The 21,724-nt window shown below is 42.5% G+C and overlaps 1 protein-coding gene across 1 annotated transcript in view; it reads left to right on the top strand.

Annotated features, from left to right (window-relative positions):
- The window catches only part of adamtsl5 (ADAMTS like 5), a 53,245-nt gene extending 35,912 nt beyond the window's left edge, over positions 1-17,333 (top strand). The window contains exons 7-13 of the mRNA XM_045209592.1: positions 2,716-2,836; positions 6,279-6,365; positions 7,565-7,728; positions 9,157-9,370; positions 12,412-12,558; positions 14,191-14,262; positions 14,622-17,333. Coding sequence (XP_045065527.1) covers positions 2,716-2,836; positions 6,279-6,365; positions 7,565-7,728; positions 9,157-9,370; positions 12,412-12,558; positions 14,191-14,262; positions 14,622-14,965 — 1,149 coding nt within the window. The 3' untranslated portion in view covers positions 14,966-17,333. The remainder of the gene's footprint in view (positions 1-2,715; positions 2,837-6,278; positions 6,366-7,564; positions 7,729-9,156; positions 9,371-12,411; positions 12,559-14,190; positions 14,263-14,621) is intronic.
- The last annotated feature ends 4,391 nt before the right edge of the window (positions 17,334-21,724 follow it).

Raw genomic sequence — 21,724 nt, 5'->3', positions numbered from 1 at the left:
CTGTGCATTAGGACCAGAGTGCACTTGTCAGTGGACTTGTCAGAGCACACACACGCCTGCACGCACGAACACACACAAACACAGCCTCTAAAGGATAGACAGAGCAAAATAAATGTCAAGGGCTGACATTCCTTGTGGCTTTCTTTTATAACTAATTGATGTTTAATCAAAGCTGGATTCATTACGTTTCGATAAGGGGACACTAAACATGAATGGTATTGCTGCACTACAAAGAAACAGAATGTTCAAACAGAGCATTAACAGAACATTACGCTCATAAATGCACTGTGTGTGTGTGTGTGTGTGTTCTGAGGGTCAAAGCAGAGGCCACCAAACACAATGTTCTGGCCCTCCTCCATGGAATTCTCAACCTAAGTGGTTCCTGCAGGACAGTGACCGAGTGTTCAAGCAGCAGATAAAGACACACACACAGACATGTTGTGGCTCTGTGCAAATGGAACAATGCAACAAGGGGTTGCATGAGGGGCCCTTTCAGGGACACACACACACACTCACACACCTCAGTAATAGGGTTCTCCCATCTCTCACACACACTAGCAGATGGAGATGATTGGAAATTCAATTCTCTACCCTGAGGTTGAGGCTTTGGTCATTAGTACCAAATCCAAACATGTGTGTGTCTGTCTCTGTGTGTGTGTGTCTGTCTCTGTGTGTGAGTGTGAACATTACCATGCTGGTCTTTATGTCTGCATGTGTGCTTGTCTGTCTTTGTTGAAGTGTATGAGTGGATTTATGGGGCGTGAGGTCAGCGGTGGCCATAAGCTGTCTGAGGTCACGGGGGGGGGCGTGGTCTAGGACAGGAAGCAGATGCAGAGTCCAGCTGGGCTGGAAGGCAGCGTGACACAGATTGAGTTCAGACCAACACTACACAAAGCTGCCTGGACTAAATATTGTGTGTGTGTACAGTAAAGGGCCCCTCATGCACTCAGGTAGCTTGTTGCGTTGATTCATACCCTGTTGTGTACACAGATTCACTGTGTGTGTGTGTGTGTGTGTGTGTGAGGGGTAGATCATTATATGTTTCCTAGATTGCTGGTCTCTACTCCAGAACCTCCCACTTGATTGGTTTTCTCTGCACTGCAGAAGGAAGGTACAGACTGTAATCTGTCCATCTCTGGGGTGTAGCAAGCAAATGACCCCTTTACACGCACATATACACACACACACATACACAAAGTCCCACTTGAATCTTCTCTCTCTCTGCTCTGAGTTTTTAATATAATAATTATAATAATGATTTCTATTTATATGGTGCTTTTCACCAGGCTCCAGTGCTTTGTAGGGTTCATGTTTCTCCTTTCATTTTCTCTCCATATCTCTCCTCTCCGTTCCCTGGTCTCTCCTCTCCTTGTCTCTGCTCTCCACGTCTCTCCTCGGCTCTCCACGTCTCTCCGCTCCACGTCTCTCCTCTTCTGTCGTCTCCTCTCCTTTCCTCTCCTCTCCTCGTCTCTGCTCTCTACGTCTCTGCTCGTCACTGCTCTCCACTTCTCTCCTCTCCATGTCTCTCCTCTTCTCTCCTCTCCATGTCTCTCCTCCCCTCCCCTCTCCTCATCTCTCCTCCCCTCCCCTCTCCTCATCTCTCCTCTCCTCCCCACCCCTCTCCTCGTCTCTCCTCCCTTCTCGTTTCTCCTCTCCTCATTTCTCTTCCCCTCCTCTCCTCTCCTCTCCTCTCCTCTCCTCTCCCTCTCCTCTCCTCTCCTCTCCTCTCCTCTCCTCTCCTCTCCTCTCCTCTCCTCTCCTCTCCTCTCCTCTCCTCTCCTCTCCTCATCCTCCTCCCCTCCCCTCTCCTCATCTCCCCTCCCCTCTCCTCGTCTCTCCTCCCCTCCCCTCTCCTTGTCTCTCCTCCCCTCTCCTCCCCCCTCCTCATCTCTCCTCCCCTCCCCTCTCCTTCCCTCTCCTCCTCGCCCCTCTCCTCATCTCTCCTTCCCTCCCCTCTCCTCATCTCTCCTCCCCTCTCCTCGTCTCTCCTCCCCTCCCTCTCCTCGTCTCTCCTCCCCTCCCCTCCCCTCTCCTCGTCTCTCCTTCCCTCCTCTCCCCTCATTTCCCCTCCTCTTCTCTCCTCCATCACTCCACAGCTTCCCTTGTCACCAGTCCCTCTTTGTGCCTCTGTGGTATATCCAAGTAAATGGTGTGTACATGCACTTTCACATGGGTTTGTGTGTTGTGTGAGTGACTGCATATATATGTGTGTGTGTGTGCACGCATGCGTGAGTGAGTGCGTATCTGTGTCTGAATTCTCTGCCGTAGAAGGTGCATTGGGGCCACTGGTGCCTTTCCGAGCATCCGGACAGCACTGGCCTCTCTATAGAATGGTTAGAGTTAGCTGGTCATCGTGTGAGACCACTGCTGCCTAACCACATATAACCCTTAGAGAGTCTTGCATCTTGCTCATCTCAGTATCTGCGGTGCTGCTTGTGGAATTTTGCTGAGTCTACCTTTAACAAGTCCATCACCAGTTAGTGGCGCTGTGTTTTTCAGGTGTTATCTTTGGGTGCTGTATTTGGTTTTCAACCTAGATTATTTTTGTTGCTTTGTCTGATGTGTGTCTGGTTTTATGTTCATTGTCTCTGTGTTGTCTGTAGGTTGTCTGAACGTTGTCTGTATGTTGTCTGAACGTTGTCTGTATGTTGTCTGAACGTTGTCTGTATATTGTCTCAACGTTGTCTGTACTTTGCCTGAACTTGTGTTGTGCAGACACCGGGCTGTGACCTGATCCTGGGCTCGGACCAGCAGGAGGATGCCTGTATGGTGTGTGGAGGACAGAACTCAACCTGTCTACACCACAGGAGTGTGTACCAGAATGCACAGGGAGCAGGTATAGACACACATGCATGCACGCACACATACACATACACACACATACACATACACACACACACAAACACCACAAACACACACACACACACCACACACACACAAACACAACCTCTGAAGCATAGACAGAGTAAACGAAATGGGCTGACATACACTGAATGTACAAAACATTAGGAACTTCCTCATTTTTAGTTGCACCCCCTTTGCCCTCAGAACAGCCTCAATTTGTCGGGGCATGGACTCTACAAGGTGTCAAAAGGTTCCACAGGGATGCTGGCCCATGTTGACTTCAATGCTTCCCACAGTTGTGTGAAGTTGGCTGTATGTCCTTTGGGTAGTGGACCATTGATTCACACGGGAAACTGTTGAGCGTGAAAAACCCAGCAGCGGTGCAGTTCTTGACACACTCAAACCGGTACACCTAGTACCATTCCCTTTTCAAAGGCACTTCAATCTTTTTGTCTTGCCCATGAATGGCACTCATAGACAATCCATGTCTCAATTGTCTCAAGGCTTAAAAATCCTTCTTTAACTTGTCTCCTCCCCTTCATCTACACTGATTGAAGTGGATTTAACAAGTGACATCAATAAGGGATCATAGCATTCACCTGGTCAGTCTAAGTCATGGAAGGAGCAGGTGTTTCTAATGTTTTGTACACTCAGTGTATATGTTTAGTCAAAGCTGGATTCATTAAGTTTCGATAAGGGAACGCTAATTAATGGTACTTGCTTCACTCAATGGAAATAGAATGTTCAAACAGAGCGTTAACAGAATATTTTACGCTAGGGCCATAAATGCACTGTGTGTGTGTTCTGAGGGTCAAAGCAGAGGCCACCAAACTCTATATTCTGGCCCTCCGCCATGGAATTCTCAACCTAAGTGGTTCCTGCAGGACAGTGACCGAGTGTTCAAGCAGCAGTGAAACACGCACGCACGCACACACACACACACGTGCACTCTGTCTCTATCAAAGGCAGACACAAACATACAGACACAAGAATACATCCTCCGCACACAGACACACACACACAGAGCAGCCAACACCTCTGCCGTGTGATTTGGCACTGCTCTCCATTCTGAAACAGAATCCTCTCTTGAGCTGGCGCCGCGTGTGGGCATGGTAACTGAAGAGTGACTGTACTGCTTCATAATGGTTCAGCTTGAGTGAGGAGAAAACATGGAGAGAAAGAAGGCTTTGTTTGGGTGCCTGGGTAGCCTAGGAGGGCTTGCCTGGTTTTCTCTCCTCCTGCAGCTGTGTGTCCGAATGAGGCGTAACAGATTTGATGCCGCTGGGCACAATCATTACTTCCCACAGGGTCAAAAGCCAAGGGCCCAGAGAACTCATCACGGTCAGGCTATATCTAGATTTACATTGTAGTCATTTAGCAGATGCTCTTATCCAGAGCGACTTACTTACATTTTTCTAACCTTTCTAACCCTATAAGATCTTCTTAAGGGTAGGCACGTCTGGTGTACAGGCATTTGTTCCAGCCCAGCACGAAAACACCTGATTCAAATAATCATCACGGTCAGGCTATAACTCTCTAACGTTAACCGGAGGTGGAACAGAACATTTTACAACTCCTCCTCACTCTAAGTCAAGGTTGATAACACAAACCCTACAGCTGAACTCTACAGGATAGGCACCTTTGTGGCTAAAATGTGTGAAGGTCTTTGTTTCAGCCTAGCACTAACACAAAAATACATCTAGATCAGTTTCCTAACTCTACAGCCCTGTACAGATCTAACAGCCGACCATAAGGAGAGCCAAAACTAGACCGTTTTAGAATGTTGTGTTGTAGAACAGCTGACTGACTCCAGCTCTTCACACAACACTAGGCTGTGTTGCTTTGATGCAGGTTTGCACAAGTTGGATTTTTCCTACATTTGCTTTGCATTTGGCCATGCAACCACTGGAATTTGAATGAAAAGCTATTTCGTGGCATTTTTAACAGTACCTACTAACTCGAAAACAACAAGTATAGCCACACAATAATGTTAGCTTGCAGAGAAAACATGGTTTTGGTTTTTAGATGTTGCTAGATGTTTGTTTGAACGAGGAAGTCCTGAACACAGCTGAACTTAGTAAGGGTAGGCCCCTCCGCTGTCTGCAGGCCTTTGTTCTAGCCCAGCACTAACACACGAGATTCATAAAAAAAACTCAAACTCAGGTTCATAACTAAGTCTATTGCTGAACCATAGAGATGGATAGAGGGCTCTAGATGGACATAACCTGTTTTAGCATGGACATTGCCATTGAGTGCTTGCACCATTTTAAACTAGTCAATGATTATAGCATTGTCTTCAAATTGGGTTGCATATGGTTAGTAAATGGCTTTAAAGCGGCAATCAGCAGTAGAAACAATAACAAAGCATTCTCCCTGCCCCTGGTTTCGGTAAAAAGCTGAGGGATGGGGCTGGAGAAATGTAACCACTCTCAAATTCATAGACAAAGCTACGAATGCAAGGACTGACCATCCATGATATCAACATTATAGCTTTAACCATGTTGTGAGGCCAAATAGTGTTTGTTTACATTTTCTTTGTTGGAGTAAAACAAGCTTATATTTTGGGTTCCGATGGGGTACAGCAGTTGAAGTAAGTTCATGAGGCATTTATAAGTTATATTCTTCAAGAATCAATGGGTACATATCATTAATTTATAAATCCAAAAATTGATGTAGCAACCGCTGATTGCCCCTGTAAGCTATATCACCGCCATCTAGTGGCCAGAATATATGAATTGCACACAATATTTGGTTCAGGACTCCAGTATGGTGGCGGTAAATCACCAATATTAGCTTTACGCTTTCTTCAAACACAAAATAATAAGAAAATTGACAACTTTAAAATAGCACTTTAACTCTGCGCATAGCTTTTAATCTCAGATACCTACAATTGTCAAAACAAGAGCAACGGGATCTCAGTCCCATAGAAAAAAACAGGATGAATAGGGTTGCTGCTTGCCTTTCACCCACCAGCAGCAGGGGGACCATAGAGATGTTGCCTGCTTTTGGCCCACTAGTGAAATATCACTCTCTAAATGAATGGTTCATGCTTTTGGCTCGATGGTGAAATATCCCTCTTTGGTTTTAAATGTTAACCATTAGTAAACTGTCTGTAAATCATTATATAATCCTAATTTAGTCGTTATCATTAATATTAGTAAATGGATATGTATGTATTAACTATTTGCTATGAGAATATATTATTCAGGAAAGAAATCCATATGTATTTACTTTAATAAAGTTTTAGAAGTGTTACACATATAAGCATATATAGTATATATTCACATATATATTGCATATATCACATGCTGCACCACATATGTTGTTTATATACATCATTAGTGTTACCCAGTCTCTAAATGAATGGTTTATGCTTGTCTCCCACTGGTGTAATATCTGTCTTAATGAATGTCTCTGTACTCTGTTGGCTATAGCGGGTCCGTTTGGGTACAATGAAGTGACCATGATCCCAGCTGGAGCTACTCACATCCGCGTCACCGATAACAGCAGGAACTATCTGGGTAAGAGATGGCTCAGCTTGACACACACACACACACACACACACACACACACACACACACACACACACACACACACACACACACACACACTGGGAATGAACTGTCACACAAGGACAGCGTCAATGTTCTGTAGTATCACTAACTATATACAGTACATATACAGACAGCTGGTTGTGACCGATAATTTGCTTTGAGAGATTATCCTTTTTATCATGTTCTGTATGTCTGCTATGAGTTTCAACCCACCCACCCATGGCTATAGAACTCCACCGCTACCCTGACACATTACATATCTGGTCATAATACTGCTCCCCTCTCATTCCTGTTAGCTTACTGCCACTTCCTGGCACCAGAGACCGATACAGCTCTCTGGTTGATACCCAGTTGCACTCTGGGTGGGCTCTCCAGTCAACACAACACCCAAGGCTATCCATCTATTCTCACCCACATTTACAAGACCGAAATAACGTGACTCCTGAAATGGAAAATGCAGGGATCCTGAAATGAAACACTCGTAAAGGTTTAATTTGGCCATGGGGCAGGGTGGGGGAACTGGGTGCGGGAAGAGGGTGGGAGGAACTGGGGATCTGGCCTTCTGGCGGGAAGGTGGAAGTACTTGGTTAGTTCTGATTTGGTTGGAAGATTTCCACCAAAAAAATTAACTTCCAAGAGATGGTTTCCCTATTTGTTGTCTGTTCCTGCAACTTGTCACTGTTAGGCCAAACAAGGCAATTATGTAGTAATGGTACTCTGTTTGGCAAGGCAACTATGTTTATTACTTTGCTGAATTAAGAAATCTTTATGTAAAATGCAGGGTTGGGGTTTATTCCATTTCAATTTAGTAAAGTGGTCCCGTGGTCCCATGTGCTCAGTTGGTAGAGCATGGCACTTGCAACGCCAGGGTTGTGAAAATGAAAATGTATGCACACTACTGTAAGTCACTTTGGATAAAAGCGTCTGCTAAATGACTAAAATGTTAAATGTAATTAAGGAAGTAAACACATTTTCCTCAATTGCGATTTCTGTTTACTTCCTGAATTGACTGAAAAGGAAATGACCCCAACCCTAGCATAATTCAATCAAACACTGTATACATATTATCGTCACAAAGCCAATTTCAGTCTCACTTCACCAATCAGCATTGAAAATCAGAAACATTCCCATCTACCTTCATTCAATTCCTTCTCTTCCCCCTCCAGCGCTCCAGAACGGGCGTTCCCAGTTTGTCATTAATGGAAACTGGAAGATCAGTGTTCCTGGGGAGTACAGCGTAGCGGGAACCAAGCTCCTGTACAAGCGCTCTGCGGACACCTGGGAAAGCTTTGAGGTCCCTGGACCCACTAGGGAGGACCTACACGTCATGGTCAGTCTGGTCAAAGTTATAGGGGATAGGAGCTGCAATGCAATAACTATACTGAACAAAAATATAAACGCAACATGCAACAATTTCATTGATTTTACTGAGTTACAGTTCATATGAGGAAATCAGTCAATTGAAATAAATTCATTAGGCCCTAATCTATGGATTTCACATGACTGGGAATACAGATATGCATCTGTTGGTCACAGATACCTTTTAAAACAAATGGGCCTCACAATGGGCCTCAGGATCTCGTTACGGTATTTTTATGCATTAAAATTGCCATCGATAAAATGCTATTGTGTTCTGTAGCTTATGCCTGTCCATACCATAACCCCACCGCCACCATGGGGCAGTCAGTTCACAATGTTGACATCAGCCAACCGCTCACCCAAACGACGCCATACACGTGGTCTGCGATTGTGAGGCCGGTTGGACGTACTGCCAAATTCTCTAAAACGACATTGGAGGTGGCTTATGGTAGAGAAATAAACATTAAATTATCTGGCAACAGCTCTGGTGGGCATTCGTGCAGTCAACATGCACGCTCCCTCAAAACTTCAGACATCTGTGGCATTGTGTTGTGTGACAAAACTGCACATTTTAGAGTGGCCTTTTATTGTTCCCAGCACAAGGTGAACCTGTGTAATGATCATGCTTTAATCATCTTCTTGATATGCCACACCTGTCAGGTTGATGGATTATCTTGGCAAAGGATAAATGCTCACTAACAGGGATGTAAACAAATTTGTGCACAACATTTTAGAGAAATAAGCTTTTTGTGCGTATGGAAAATGTCAGGGATTTTTTTTTTCAGCTCATGAAACATGTGACCAACACTTTACATGTTGCGTTTACTGTATATTTTTGTTCAGCGTATATAGAGACGGCAAACTAACCTCACAAATTAAGGTACGCAATGATAGCTTTGTTAGTATACTTGTTCAACCCCAATTTAGCAGAACCATTCAGTCTTCTCTCCTATATGTAACTGACGTATATTTTCAAAATGTATTGTCATCCATATGTTATATTTTTGTCAGTATATTGTTGGTATATTGACAATTATAAACTGGGTGGTTCGAGCCCTGATACTGATTGGCTGACAGCCGTGGTATATCAGACCGTATACCACGGGTATGACAAAACATTTCTTTTTTTACTGCTCTAATTACGCTGGTAACCAGTTTATAATAGCGATAAGGCACCTGGGGGGTTTGTGGTATATGGCCAATATACCACAGCTATGGGCTGTATCCAGGCACTCTGTGTTGCGTTGTGCATAAGAACAGCCCTTACCCGTGGTATATTGGCCATATACCACACCCATTTGGCCTTATTGCTTAAATATACCAGGTATTATAAAACAATATATTTCAAATTATATTCAAATATATATCCGTTGTACACTGTGTGGTTATGTGTCTGCAGGTGTTGGCAACAGACAGGAACCCGGGGATAGAATACGAGTATTGGCTCCCTCCAGACAGCTACGCCCTGTACCATGGCAGGAGGAGTCAGCTACGCCAGCCTCACCACACTGCTAGCTACATCCCCTGGGATCACCCCACCACCACTACTACTACTACCACAACCACCACTACTACTACTAGGCCTCTCTCTGTCACCACAAGACCCTACTGGGGTAAGACCGCTGACCATTGTTAAAGGGGTAGTTCACCCAAATTAACATGTTGTTTCCTTACCTTGTAAGAAGTGTAAGGACAAAATGCAATCCAGGTTTTGGGTTTGTTTACCTAGCCGCTGTCACCAACCGCTAACTTAGCTAGCTAGCATTTTCTAAGCAAAAGCCAAATGGATGTCAATGTACTTAATATTAACATGTGTTAAATTTCATGTCCAAAATGTCAATTTAATTTGATGTACGTATTTACATGGGTAAGACCTGCCCCTGGTTTCATTCATCCTCTGTTTGTGTAACTAAAGTTCAATACATGATAGATAGATATGGAAGATAGATGGATCTAAACATTATTGCAAGAGATAAAAACAAAATCCGCACATTACGACAAGCTCTACAACGTAAAATTCATTTTTGTTTTTAAATTTAAAAAACGTTTTTAATATTTTCAGATCTGACTGCCTCCGGTACTGCAGAGGTACTGCCAGATCTCAAAATATTCAAATAGGTTTTTTTACATTTCATTTTTTTAAATGAATATTATTAACAACAACAGAGGTAACACATTGTGGCCAAGGGATCCTTGGAATAAGTTTAGAGGGTGTTATACAATACAATGTAATCTACCATTTATGTTCATAATCCTGGGCAACATGGGACTGGGAGGCTTACAGGGACCCCAGTTTGAAAACCCCTGGCCTACAAAATGCCTCAGACTGTGCCTTGCTAATGTGCAGCAAATGTCTTCCGGAATGTTTTATTACATCCGTTTATATAACTGAGGGAAATGATTAACTGCAAACTCAATCATAGGTTTATAATCAGTGTTGTATTACTATTAAATTGGCCCTGGTTGGAATGTAACCAACATTCAATAGAAATCATTATATTTGTCCTATATAACTGCAAAAGTGGACTTTGATCCAAAACTGAATACAATGTGCTGACCTGCTATACTTTGATCTGTACTTGGCTGACAATAACAGATAAAGCCAAGGAATGAAGTTTCTGGAGTGGAATGTCCCTCTCTTATCTTAGAAGTGTTTAGTGATAACACTCCTAATCCCAAAACCCACTGCATATTCCATGCTGAGATAGTGGTGCTTGGTACAGTACCATAGTTTTGACTGATTTCTGTGTAGTGCTCAACAAAGCAATGATCTAAGACTTTAGCATTCTTTAGAATTTAGTAAAACAGGTTTGATCATTTAGTAATTACTCAAGTGATTTGGTGCAGGACATAATGGGAGTAGCCTAGCCCCTAGCATAGTGTTTCCCAACTGGCGGGTTGAGAAGTAGCCTAGCCCCTAGCATAATGTTTCCCAACTGGCGGGTTGAGAAGTAGCCTAGCCCCTAGCATAGTGTTTCCTAACTGGCGGGTTGAGAAGTAGCCTAGCCCCTAGCATAGTGTTTTCTAACTGGCGGGTTGAGAAGTAGCCTAGCCCCTAGCATAGTGTTTTCTAACTGCCGGGTTGAGAAGTAGCCTAGCCCCTAGCATAGTGTTTTCTAACTGGCGGGTTGAGAAGTAGCCTAGCCCCTAGCATAGTGTTTCCCAACTGGCGGGTTGAGAAGTAGCCTAGCCCCTAGCATAGTGTTTCTAACTGGCGGGTTGAGAAGTAGCCTAGCCCCTAGCATAGTGTTTCCCAACTGGCGGGTTGAGAAGTAGCCTAGCCCCTAGCATAGTGTTTTCTAACTGCCGGGTTGAGAAGTAGCCTAGCCCCTAGCATAGTGTTTCCCAACTGGCGGGTTGAGAAGTAGCCTAGCCCCTAGCATAGTGTTTCCCAACTGGCGGGTTGAGAAGTAGCCTAGCCCCTAGCATAGTGTTTTCTAACTGCCGGGTTGAGAAGTAGCCTAGCCCCTAGCATAGTGTTTTCTAACTGACGGGTTGAGAAGTAGCCTAGCCCCTAGCATAGTGTTTTCTAACTGCCGGGTTGAGAAGTAGCCTAGCCCCTAGCATAGTGTTTTCTAACTGGCGGGTTGAGAAGTAGCCTAGCCCCTAGCATAGTGTTTCCCAACTGGCGGGTTGAGAAGTAGCCTAGCCCCTAGCATAGTGTTTTCTAACTGGCGGGTTGAGAAGTAGCCTAGCCCCTAGCATAGTGTTTTCTAACTGGCGGGTTGAGAAGTAGCCTAGCCCCTAGCATAGTGTTTTCTAACTGGCGGGTTGAGAAGTAGCCTAGTCCCTAGCATAGTGTTTCCCAACTGGCGGGTTGAGAAGTAGCCTAGCCCCTAGCATAGTGTTTTCTAACTGACGGGTTGAGACCCAACTGGTGGGTTTAGATCCACTAAAGGGTCACGCAGTCAGTTCCTCTTGGGTCGTGGCTAAAGACTGGGTTTGGTCCAGAAACATGGTCTTGTTTACCTTGTGGGTCACAGGGAGCATTGAAAGCCTTTGGGGGAGTCAAGATGAACAAAAGTGATTTGCTTTTTAGCGTTAGCGTTTTGGAGCAGAAATCAATGATCTAAGACAATGTTTGCTCATGTCGTATCCTAGTGATTTGATGCTGGACAGAAAGTCAGTCTTTAGTGATTCTGCCTAAAGAATGTATTGGAAAGATCCTTTGGCCGAATCCTGATTCAAGATACACATGTGCTTCTCCATCGTTTGCACAAATCTCAAATCTCACATTAATGGGTGATTAATGCAAAACTTAAAGGGATAGTTCAGAAATTGTACATATTTAGATATTTCTTTCCTCATCTCAAAATTATTTGGGCAGGAAATTTTAAACATGCTTAACTGGGGAGATTGATCTACATGGTGCTTTGGTTAAAAATGTAACATTTTGTTGGCAGTGGCTAGTTTAACAAAACCCAAATGTGGATTTCAGTCACTCCTTGTCCATAGACTGCTTCTAAGGTAAGAAAACAAATATCTAATAAATATGTAAAATCGCTGAACCATCCCTTAAAGTTACGTTCAAGTTTATGTCTTGGACCCAGGTCATTTTCTTGGTCAGGTCATGAAAAACTCCTGGCCCCAACTTTGTCCAAAGGCATGTTGATACTCAGTAATGTAACTTACCTTTTCCCGCACTGTCCCTCAGCTCCTCCAGGTGGCTGGCCCGTCAAGTCCCCTCGCCACCCAGCTCGCCAACCCCCTCACCAGCCCCAGCCCCACCGCCCACCTGTCCTTCCCCGCCTGGAGAGGGACGAAACCAGGGGGAACCGACTACCCCAACCCCCCCGAGGAGGTTTGCTCCACCTCACCCCAATCTCTCCCTCACCTCATCTCACCTAATCATCAACCCCTATCTCACCCCCACTCCCCCAAACCCCAACTCTACCCTTACTCAAATGCTACAATCCTCTCTGCCTCCCCCCATTACTCAACTCTTCCTTTAATCTATCCTACTCTACTCTTCCCTTTAATCTATCATACTCTCTACTCTACTCTTCCCTTTAACCTATCCTACTCTCTACTCAACTCTTCCCTTTAACCTATCCTACTCTCTACTCAACTCTTCCCTTTAACCTATCCTACTCTCTACTCTACTCTTCCCTTTAATCTATCCTACTCTCTACTCAACTCTTCCCTTTAACCTATCCTACTCTCTACTCTACTCTTCCCTTTAATCTATCCTACTCTCTACTCTACTCTTCCCTTTAACCTATCCTACTCTCTACTCAACTCTTCCCTTTAACCTATCCTACTCTCTACTCAACTCTTCCCTTTAATCTATCCTACTCTCTACTCTACTCTTCCCTTTAATCTATCCTACTCTCTACTCTACTCTTCCCTTTAATCTATCCTACTCTCTACTCTACTCTTCCCTTTAACCTATCCTACTCTCTACTCAACTCTTCCTTTAACCTATCCTACTCTCTACTCTACTCTTCCCTTTAATCTATCCTACTCTCTACTCAACTCTTCCTTTAACCTATCCTACTCTCTACTCTACGCTTCCCTTTAATCTATCCTACTCTCTACTCTACGCTTCCCTTTAATCTATCCTACTCTCTACTCTACTCTTCCCTTTAATCTATCCTACTCTCTACTCTACTCTTCCCTTTAATCTATCCTACTCTCTACTCTACTCTTACCTTTAATCTATCCTACTCTCTACTCTACTCTTCCCTTTAATCTATCCTACTCTCTACTCTACTCTTCCCTTTAATCTATCCTACTCTCTACTCTACTCTTCCCTTTAATCTATCCTACTCTCTACTCTACTCTTCCCTTTAATCTATCCTACTCTCTACTCTACTCTTCCCTTTAATCTATCCTACTCTCTACTCTACTCTTCCCTTTAATCTATCCTACTCTCTACTCTACTCTTCCCTTTAATCTATCCTACTCTCTACTCTACTCTTCCTTTAATCTATCCTACTCTCTACTCTACTCTTCCCTTTAATCTATCCTACTCTACTCTTCCCTTTAATCTATCCTACTCTCTACTCTACTCTTCCCTTTAATCTATCCTACTCTCTACTCTACTCTTCCTTTAATCTATCCTACTCTCTACTCTACTCTTCCCTTTAATCTATCCTACTCTACTCTTCCCTTTAATCTATCCTACTCTCTACTCTACTCTTCCCTTTAATCTATCCTACTCTCTACTCTACTCTTCCTTTAATCTATCCTACTCTCTACTCTACTCTTCCCTTTAATCTATCCTACTCTCTACTCTACTCTTCCTTTAATCTATCCTACTCTCTACTCTACTCTTCCCTTTAATCTATCCTACTCTCTACTCTACTATCCTCAATTCCCCTACTCACTCTCAGAAACTCATCTGTGCCATCCTAAACATAGTTTTTTTAAATCAGGGTATTACACAATCTGTGCTGAAATCAACTCACTGCTGCTCTTTCTACTCCCTTAGGGCATTGTGGGAAATGTAGGCGGGCTCGGGGTCGAGGGGAGCGCCAGAGGCAGTACTGCCAGAAAGACTTCGGTACGTCTGAACTTCTTGAATACCTGGAGTTAGAGGTTCAAACACCCTTGTGTGCTTTATGAACACAATACCTTTCGATTCACATTACCCAATTTGCAGCTGGTTTGGGTTTACAACATTAGGGGTTAGTGGTGTAAATTGACAAATCTCACTTTAATTGTAACATTTTTTTTTAATTCTGTAAAACTGAAAACCAGCCATTTGAAGTCACAAAATCACAGTATGGAAAAACAAGCATGGCACAACAAGCCTTATTATAAAACATTGTAAAGGCTCATACATGCTTGTAAGTTATAAGTTCTAATAAATTATACCTGTTGGCTTTAAGTGTTACCGTAATGTCTTTCATCGGTTGTCAGTGTTCCGTGCCAAGGTCATGAGCAAGCTGTACCGGGGCGAGGAGACGCGCTACGATGTCCAGATCATCCACACCTACCGCAATCGGTTCCGCCTGGAGCACCGCGAGTTCCTGTGGGTGCCTAACGTGTGTGACTGCCCCCCTCTGGAGGAAGGGCGCCAGTACGTGCTGATGGTGCGCCGCCACATTAACTACGAGCAGACGTTGAACCGGATACTGATGGAGGAGGACAGCTACGCTATACCCTATAAACCCAGAGAGGACACTCTGTTGCGCCCCCTGGAGGATCTGTGTAGTAACAGAGGGCCCAGGCCACCTGCGGAACTGAGGGGCGGCTATGCCTAGAGACAGACATGTACAGTATATACCTGCACACCAGACACCACTGATGCACACATACACTTTCACTGTCACGACTCCTTAACACTCCTCAAGACTGGGCACTTCTGATGGCGAATCAGACAAACAACAGGGCTGCATGTGTGTGTGAGACATTAAAACCCCATACACCCCACGCAACAACTGCTCCCTCTGACCCTTCAAAAGACACACAGAGAGCAACAGAACCACTAGAATTCCAAAATGGGGGAACTGAAAATGGCAGAAGCAAACACTAGTTGAACCCTTGGAAGATACTCAGAGTGACCCAGTAGATCTGTCAGTCACCACGATAAGAAAGCAAATCCCTCTCAAAGAGCAATGCAAAAGCTGACCAGCTCACAAAGTATAGCACTTTAGGTGGATGTTATCACCCACCTTTAAATTTCAGATACCAAAGAGAAGAATATATCCACTTCAATGGCCAAGCGTTTGTGTTTTGTTTTGTACCCTTTGCTAACCAGATAACTGACTATAACTATCTGTCTGGGTTACTAACAGGCAGTGTTGGGGAAGCTACTCTAAAAATATAGTTTACAGCTTGTATCAATTACTTCACCCTGGAAGAGGTTAAGCTACACTTAGGCCTAGATTCAATCAGATCAAGCGTTAACCGGCGATAGCCGACACCTGCATAGCTGATGGTTTGACGGTGCCGGAGATGTAACTGCGTTGGAGCTGTCAAATCGGTGAATAGATGCTCTTAATCATTGTCACTCGCGTTAGATGTTCAGAACGACAAAGTGTAGGCTATATAGAAATAATGACGCTCAAATTGAAAATCAGTAGCCTAAATGAATTAATGAGGATTTTTATCAGCCTAATCGAGATGTAGATTACATCTCACATTCCAGTGTTTCAAACTTATAAACAAGGCTGCATGAGATTTCTCTTAATGCAACTCCGTGCAGCCAATGGCAATGTCCGCTTTAGGTATAATGCCACGAGCTGCTTGTGTATTTGACAGCTCTAATGCAGTTCCACCTCCAACACTGCCTAAACAACTGCTATGCGGATGTCGGCTAAAGCGGATCTGATTGAATAGAACCATTAAGCTACCCTTAAGAAACATATAGTTTACTTTAATAGTTACTTTGAAAACTACCTCGTGAAAAACTATCATATCTAAATCTGAAATGTCATAGACTACAAAGTTTTAAAAAATGACTGCAAGAACACATCACTGGAGTCAGATGTTAACAGTGTAGTGAGATCTGTGTGACAGCCAGAGTGAGTGCTTCGGCTTAGCCCAGTGAGATCTGTGTGACAGCCAGAGTGAGTGCTTCGGCTTAGCCCAGTGAGATCTGTGTGACAGCCAGAGTGAGTGCTTCGGCTTAGCCCAGTGAGATCTGTGTGACAGCCAGAGTGAGTGCTTCGGCTTAGCCCAGTGAGATCTGTGTGACAGCCAGAGTGAGTGCTTCGGCTTAGCCCAGTGAGATCTGTGTGACAGCCAGAGTGAGTGCTTTGGCTTAGCCCAGCGGCCAGGGAGAGAGAGAAAAAATAGGGGGTAGTTATTTACCAAAAATGTTTGTTGTTGAATAAATGTAGTGGGTAGTTCCAGTAGATAGCTACACCACTACATGATAAAAATAATGAACTACCAAAGACACTACAAAGATTTGAATGTAGTTAAGCTACCACCAAGCTACTGCAAAAATTTAGGTAAATTACTATCTGAATTACATGTAGTGGAACTACTCCCCAACACTGCTAGCAGTTCAGTCACTCTTTGTCAAAATAAATATGTGCCTTTTCCTTTTTTTCTCATACCTAAGATGTATAAAACAACATATTGTTCCATATTGTATTTATGTGGCAAAAGAATAGCTAGATCATAACATTTATATTTGTGTTTTGCTTCTAAAATATAATATTTTTAAAAATAATCTATCAATGCATTTCTCTCTATTGATGTACAGTATGTGTTTTGGGTAACAATTTACATTCATTTGCTCTTATACCTGTGTAGTAACACTGTCATGAATTACACTAGTAACATTGTATTTACATGTTATAATATAGTACTTCATTAATTGCATTGTAATTGCATAGTGATGAGGTGGAGTTTATTCCACTTGTATAGTAACAGAAACCGCTCAACTCTACTACTGTTACTATGCAATTAAAACTACACCGATATAAGAGCAAGTTAATGTGTTACTGTGTTTTGAATATAAAAAAAATCAGGTTCCCTTAGTCTGTTTTGTTATGTCTCCTGTTGTCCTATTCACATGAATATTTAGTTTTGTGAGAAAGTAAAAATATGGATTATACAGTATTGTATATTGGTGTGGCACTGAGTAGCTACAAATATAAGAAACATATTTAATTTGAATGACTGGTGAATTATTTGCAATCCATTCCGATACATTAACTATGCTGTAACAAGTTATTTTTTTATTATAAGGTTTAAAACATGTGCCAACACATTGCTGTCTTTAACACCACCGAGACCACATTTTACAAGGCCAGATGGGCCTGTGCTCATATGCATTTTTGTATAGGTAGATTACCTGTTAAATTTAGAAAGTTACTGACAGCAATTTTTTGTGGGGCTTGTGAAGCAAGAGTTTTTGTTATACTTCTTATTATTTGGAATGCTACTCCTCTTACACCGTTTAAACTAGAAACGTCATTCAAACTTTCAAATGTGCAGAATGCTTGCATACAACTTTTTGATATATTTTATACTTTTTAAACTATTAAGCTTTTTGTCCTTTTTTCCCCCATCTTCATTCACTTTCATGGGATTTCTAAAGGTCCCGTTGTGACAATGTCAACTTCCAACATTCAATTCACTGTGAACAATGCAACTTTTGACACAAATCAGCTACTTTGACCAGTTTCTCAACAAGTTAGACAAAAAGTTGGGCGTTTGATATCTTCCTCTACTTCTCTGCTATTTAAATCGGAAATCAGAAACAAAAATATCTGCTACCAATCTAACGATACATCTGTTTTAGTAACTGCATAAACCAACTTTTTCCAAACAACAGACATTTTGACAACTTTCGCAGCACTTTAGACAACAACTTAGACGTAATGACATCTTGGTCTACTTATCTGCTATTCAAATCTGGAATCAGAACAGAAGTATCTACTACCAATCAAAGGTTACAGCTTTTTGAGTTGAGTGATGAAAATTAGCTAGCTAACTTCAGCTAACAGCTCTCTCATGTCTCGTCATTAAGCTGTTGCTATGGATATTCACACTCGCAAGGAAAATGAAGAGAGTGAAAAGGGTGATTGAATTTAGAACAATAGTGTAAGGATGATGAAGAATTGTGAACAACAAGAAAGCAGCTACTGCTCCAGAGGAGGCAGCCAAGGCAACAGCGTGTCATCCTCCTTCTCAGCACCGTGCTGTAAATACCTCAACTGGCTAGTTGCCTGTCTGTAAAGAGAAGGGAGGGCTGTACGTTGATCCTGCTACTCTGATTGGATAGAGTGAAGCTGTCTCTGTTCACTCGCTTCATATTTCACCCGATCACTTCCCATCGCATGTTTCGGTCTGATCATTTAGACTGCTGCTGCCTCCTGTTAGCCTGCTACTATGATACAGTAAATCAATAGGAGAGGAGGATTGCTAGCAAGCTATCAATGTGCACAATATCTAACAAGCGAAGTGAGAGGAGGGAAAGGAGAAGGAACACTGACCCACATTCTGACTTTACATTTTTTGCATGTGAAAACTTCTTTCGGTTTTCACATGCAACAACTGTAGTTTAGACATTTTAATTTGAATGAGAGTTGTGTAGCCTATTCGGTTCAGTCAGTCAGCATTAGTAATTCGTATTTTCCTGCAACTTTCTGAAACGGAACAGGAATACCCGTGTGTGTGTGTGCGCGTGTGCGTGCGTATGTACAGTACCAGTCAAAAGTTTGGACACACCTACTCATTCTAAGGTTTTTCTTTATTTTTAGTATTTTCTACTTGGTAGATTAATAGTGAAGACATCAAAACTATAGTGTATTCAGAAGATAGCCCTATTTGGTATAAAAGACCAAGTCCATATTATGGCAAGAACAGCTCAAATAAGCAAAGAGAAACAACAGTCCATCATTACTTTAAGACATGAAGGTCAGTCAATACGGAACATTTCAAGAACTTTGAATGTTTCTTCAAGTGCAGTCGCAAAAACCATCAAGCGCTATGATGGAACTGGCTCTCATGAGGACCACCACAGGAATGGAAGACCCAGAGTTACCTCTGCTGCAGAGGATAAGTTCATTAGAGTCACCAGCCTCAGAAATTGCAGCCCAAATAAATGCTTCACAGAGTTCAAGTCACAGACACATCAACATCAACTGTTCAGAGGGGACTGTGTGAATCAGGCCTTCATGGTCGAATTTCTGCAAAGAAACCACTACTAAAGGACACCAATAATAAGAAGCTTGCTTGGGCCAAGAAACACGAGCAATGGACAATGGACATTGTTTTTCAACAGGACAATGACCCAACACACCTCCAGGCTGTGTAAGGGCTATTTTACCATGAAGGAGAGTGATGGAGTGCTGCATCAGATGACCTGGCCTCCACAATCCCCCGACCTCAACCCAATTGAGATGGATTGGGATGAATCGGACCGCAGAGTGAAGGAAAAGCAGCCAACAAGTGCTCAGCATGTGGGAACTCCTTTAAGACTGTTGGAAAAGCATTCCAGGTGAAGCTGGTTGAGAGAATGCCAAGAGTGTGCAAAGCTGTCATCAAGGCGAAGGGTGGCTATTTGAAGAATCTCAAATATAAAATATATTTTGATTTGTTTAACACTTTTTTGTTTACTACATGATTCCATATCTGTTATTTCATAGTTTTGATGTATTCAATGTTATTCTACAATGTAAAAAATAGTAAAAATAAAGAAAAACCCTTGAATGAGTAAGTGTGTCAAAATGTTTGACTGGTAGTGTACGTCCACACTTTGTGTAGCCGTTAGCGATGATGCTAATGATAACCTTCTTCTGGTAGAGATGGAAAGGCTTTTCCCAAAAACCTTCTCAATTAAATGTTAACTACAAAGTAGCCTATGCCTACCTGGCAGAATTATATGATTATTTGCATCAATCCAGTGGCCATTTGTTTAGCAAACTCTGCAATCACTTGAGCGCTACAGAAACGTCAATAACCAAACAACAGTCTCTTGCTGGTGCACACTTGCTTTAAATGGCAACACCAAAAAAAAATTATGTCTTCAATTTTTCACAGACCTCAAAAGTGGTCTCCTGATGTGGTTTAAGCATTGTTGTAGACTTGGAACATCCAATTTTGTTGTTATCTGTTAAAAAAGTGTGATTTTTGAGAGCAAAAACCTGAAAAATCGGGGGGAAACTAAACGGAGAAAACGGTATTCGGGAAACAACTAAACGGAATCAGGCAAAAAAGTTACATGATTTTATAGGGCCCTATGTATGCTGTGTTCAGTTAACTTGTGTCCCCCCTGGGGGCAGAGGTCCTCAGAGGGAAGGGGTTCCGCCTTTCCGGCCAGTGGGTCCCTCTTCCCACTGATCCCCCTCCAGCCCAGAGGACTTCATGAACATCCCGCTGTCGTCCAAATACGTTGTGAAATAATGTTTTCTTTATTTAAAACTTAAACAATGCCTCATTGTCTTCTGTGCTCTTTTATTACAGTTTGCATATACTGTGATATTCTAGTAGGAGAGTGTATAAAAGTGTAGTAGTCCAAGTGTAGTTATTTCTGATGAAATGTGTGATTTAACTGCCCTACAATCCAAAGTAATAAGGTTGATCTAGTAGTCTATCAAAGTAATCAGATCAATTATTTTACTACATTTAACTTTGACTATATTTAACTGCTTATCTTAAGTAAAACGTTTTAAACTTCTTCCACTACCACAAAAATAGTCTTAAAGAGTTCCACAATTATTCTTCATGGAAAATTACCATCTAGTTAGTACACACAATTCAAAATGTGGTCCTCTTAGTTAATCTGGGCCATAGTTTTTTCCCGGCCATGTCATGTGATTAGAGAAACCCACTCGCCATAACCCTTACCAAAATCCATGTGGTTTTAGGGGTTGTTCGCTTACAAAAAAATCACACTTTAATCAACAAAAGCTGTGTTTCGTTACAAAATGTATTTACAAAAATAACTTCACACATCTGCTATCATAGTGGGTTTTACAGAGTCAAATTACTGGTCATTAACTGTGGAGAAGTCTTCACAGAAACGTGGCTCTCGATCCTCAATGGGTCTTCTAAAACGGGTGTATTCATTAGTGAACTCCGTAGCGAAGCATTTTGCAACGTGAATACAAAAACAAGCGTTTCCTATTGGAACATTTCAGGTAGGTCTCTTCCCGTTTCGGCACATTTGTTTCCGTTCTGTTCCTAGCGAATACACCCCAGATCACAGAGAGCCCCTTCAAACCAAACATGTCAGGGTCTTGTAACTGGGGTTTCTTGTAAAACTTAACTGCCAAAACAAATGTACCACATTCTCCTTTCAAAAACCAATTTAGAAATGGATACTCCACTCCCACGATGTTAAAAAGGCATTAAAGAATAAATAATTGGTATAAGAGTATTTAGTAACACTTTACTTAAAGCCGACAGATATAATGCATTGCAAGACTTGTCATAAGCATATATTTTACATTTACATTTACATCATTTAGCAGACGCTCTTATCCAGAGCGACTTACAAATTGGTGCATTCAACTTATGATAGCCAGTGGGACAACCACTTTTTTTTTTTTATGGGGGGA

The sequence above is a fragment of the Coregonus clupeaformis genome, chromosome 30 (genome assembly GCF_020615455.1).
Source record: "Coregonus clupeaformis isolate EN_2021a chromosome 30, ASM2061545v1, whole genome shotgun sequence".
In the NCBI taxonomy this organism is placed as follows: Eukaryota; Metazoa; Chordata; class Actinopteri; order Salmoniformes; family Salmonidae; genus Coregonus; species Coregonus clupeaformis.
The sequence above is the reverse complement of the archived record's forward strand: the minus strand, read 5'-3'. Positions and strand labels throughout refer to the sequence as shown.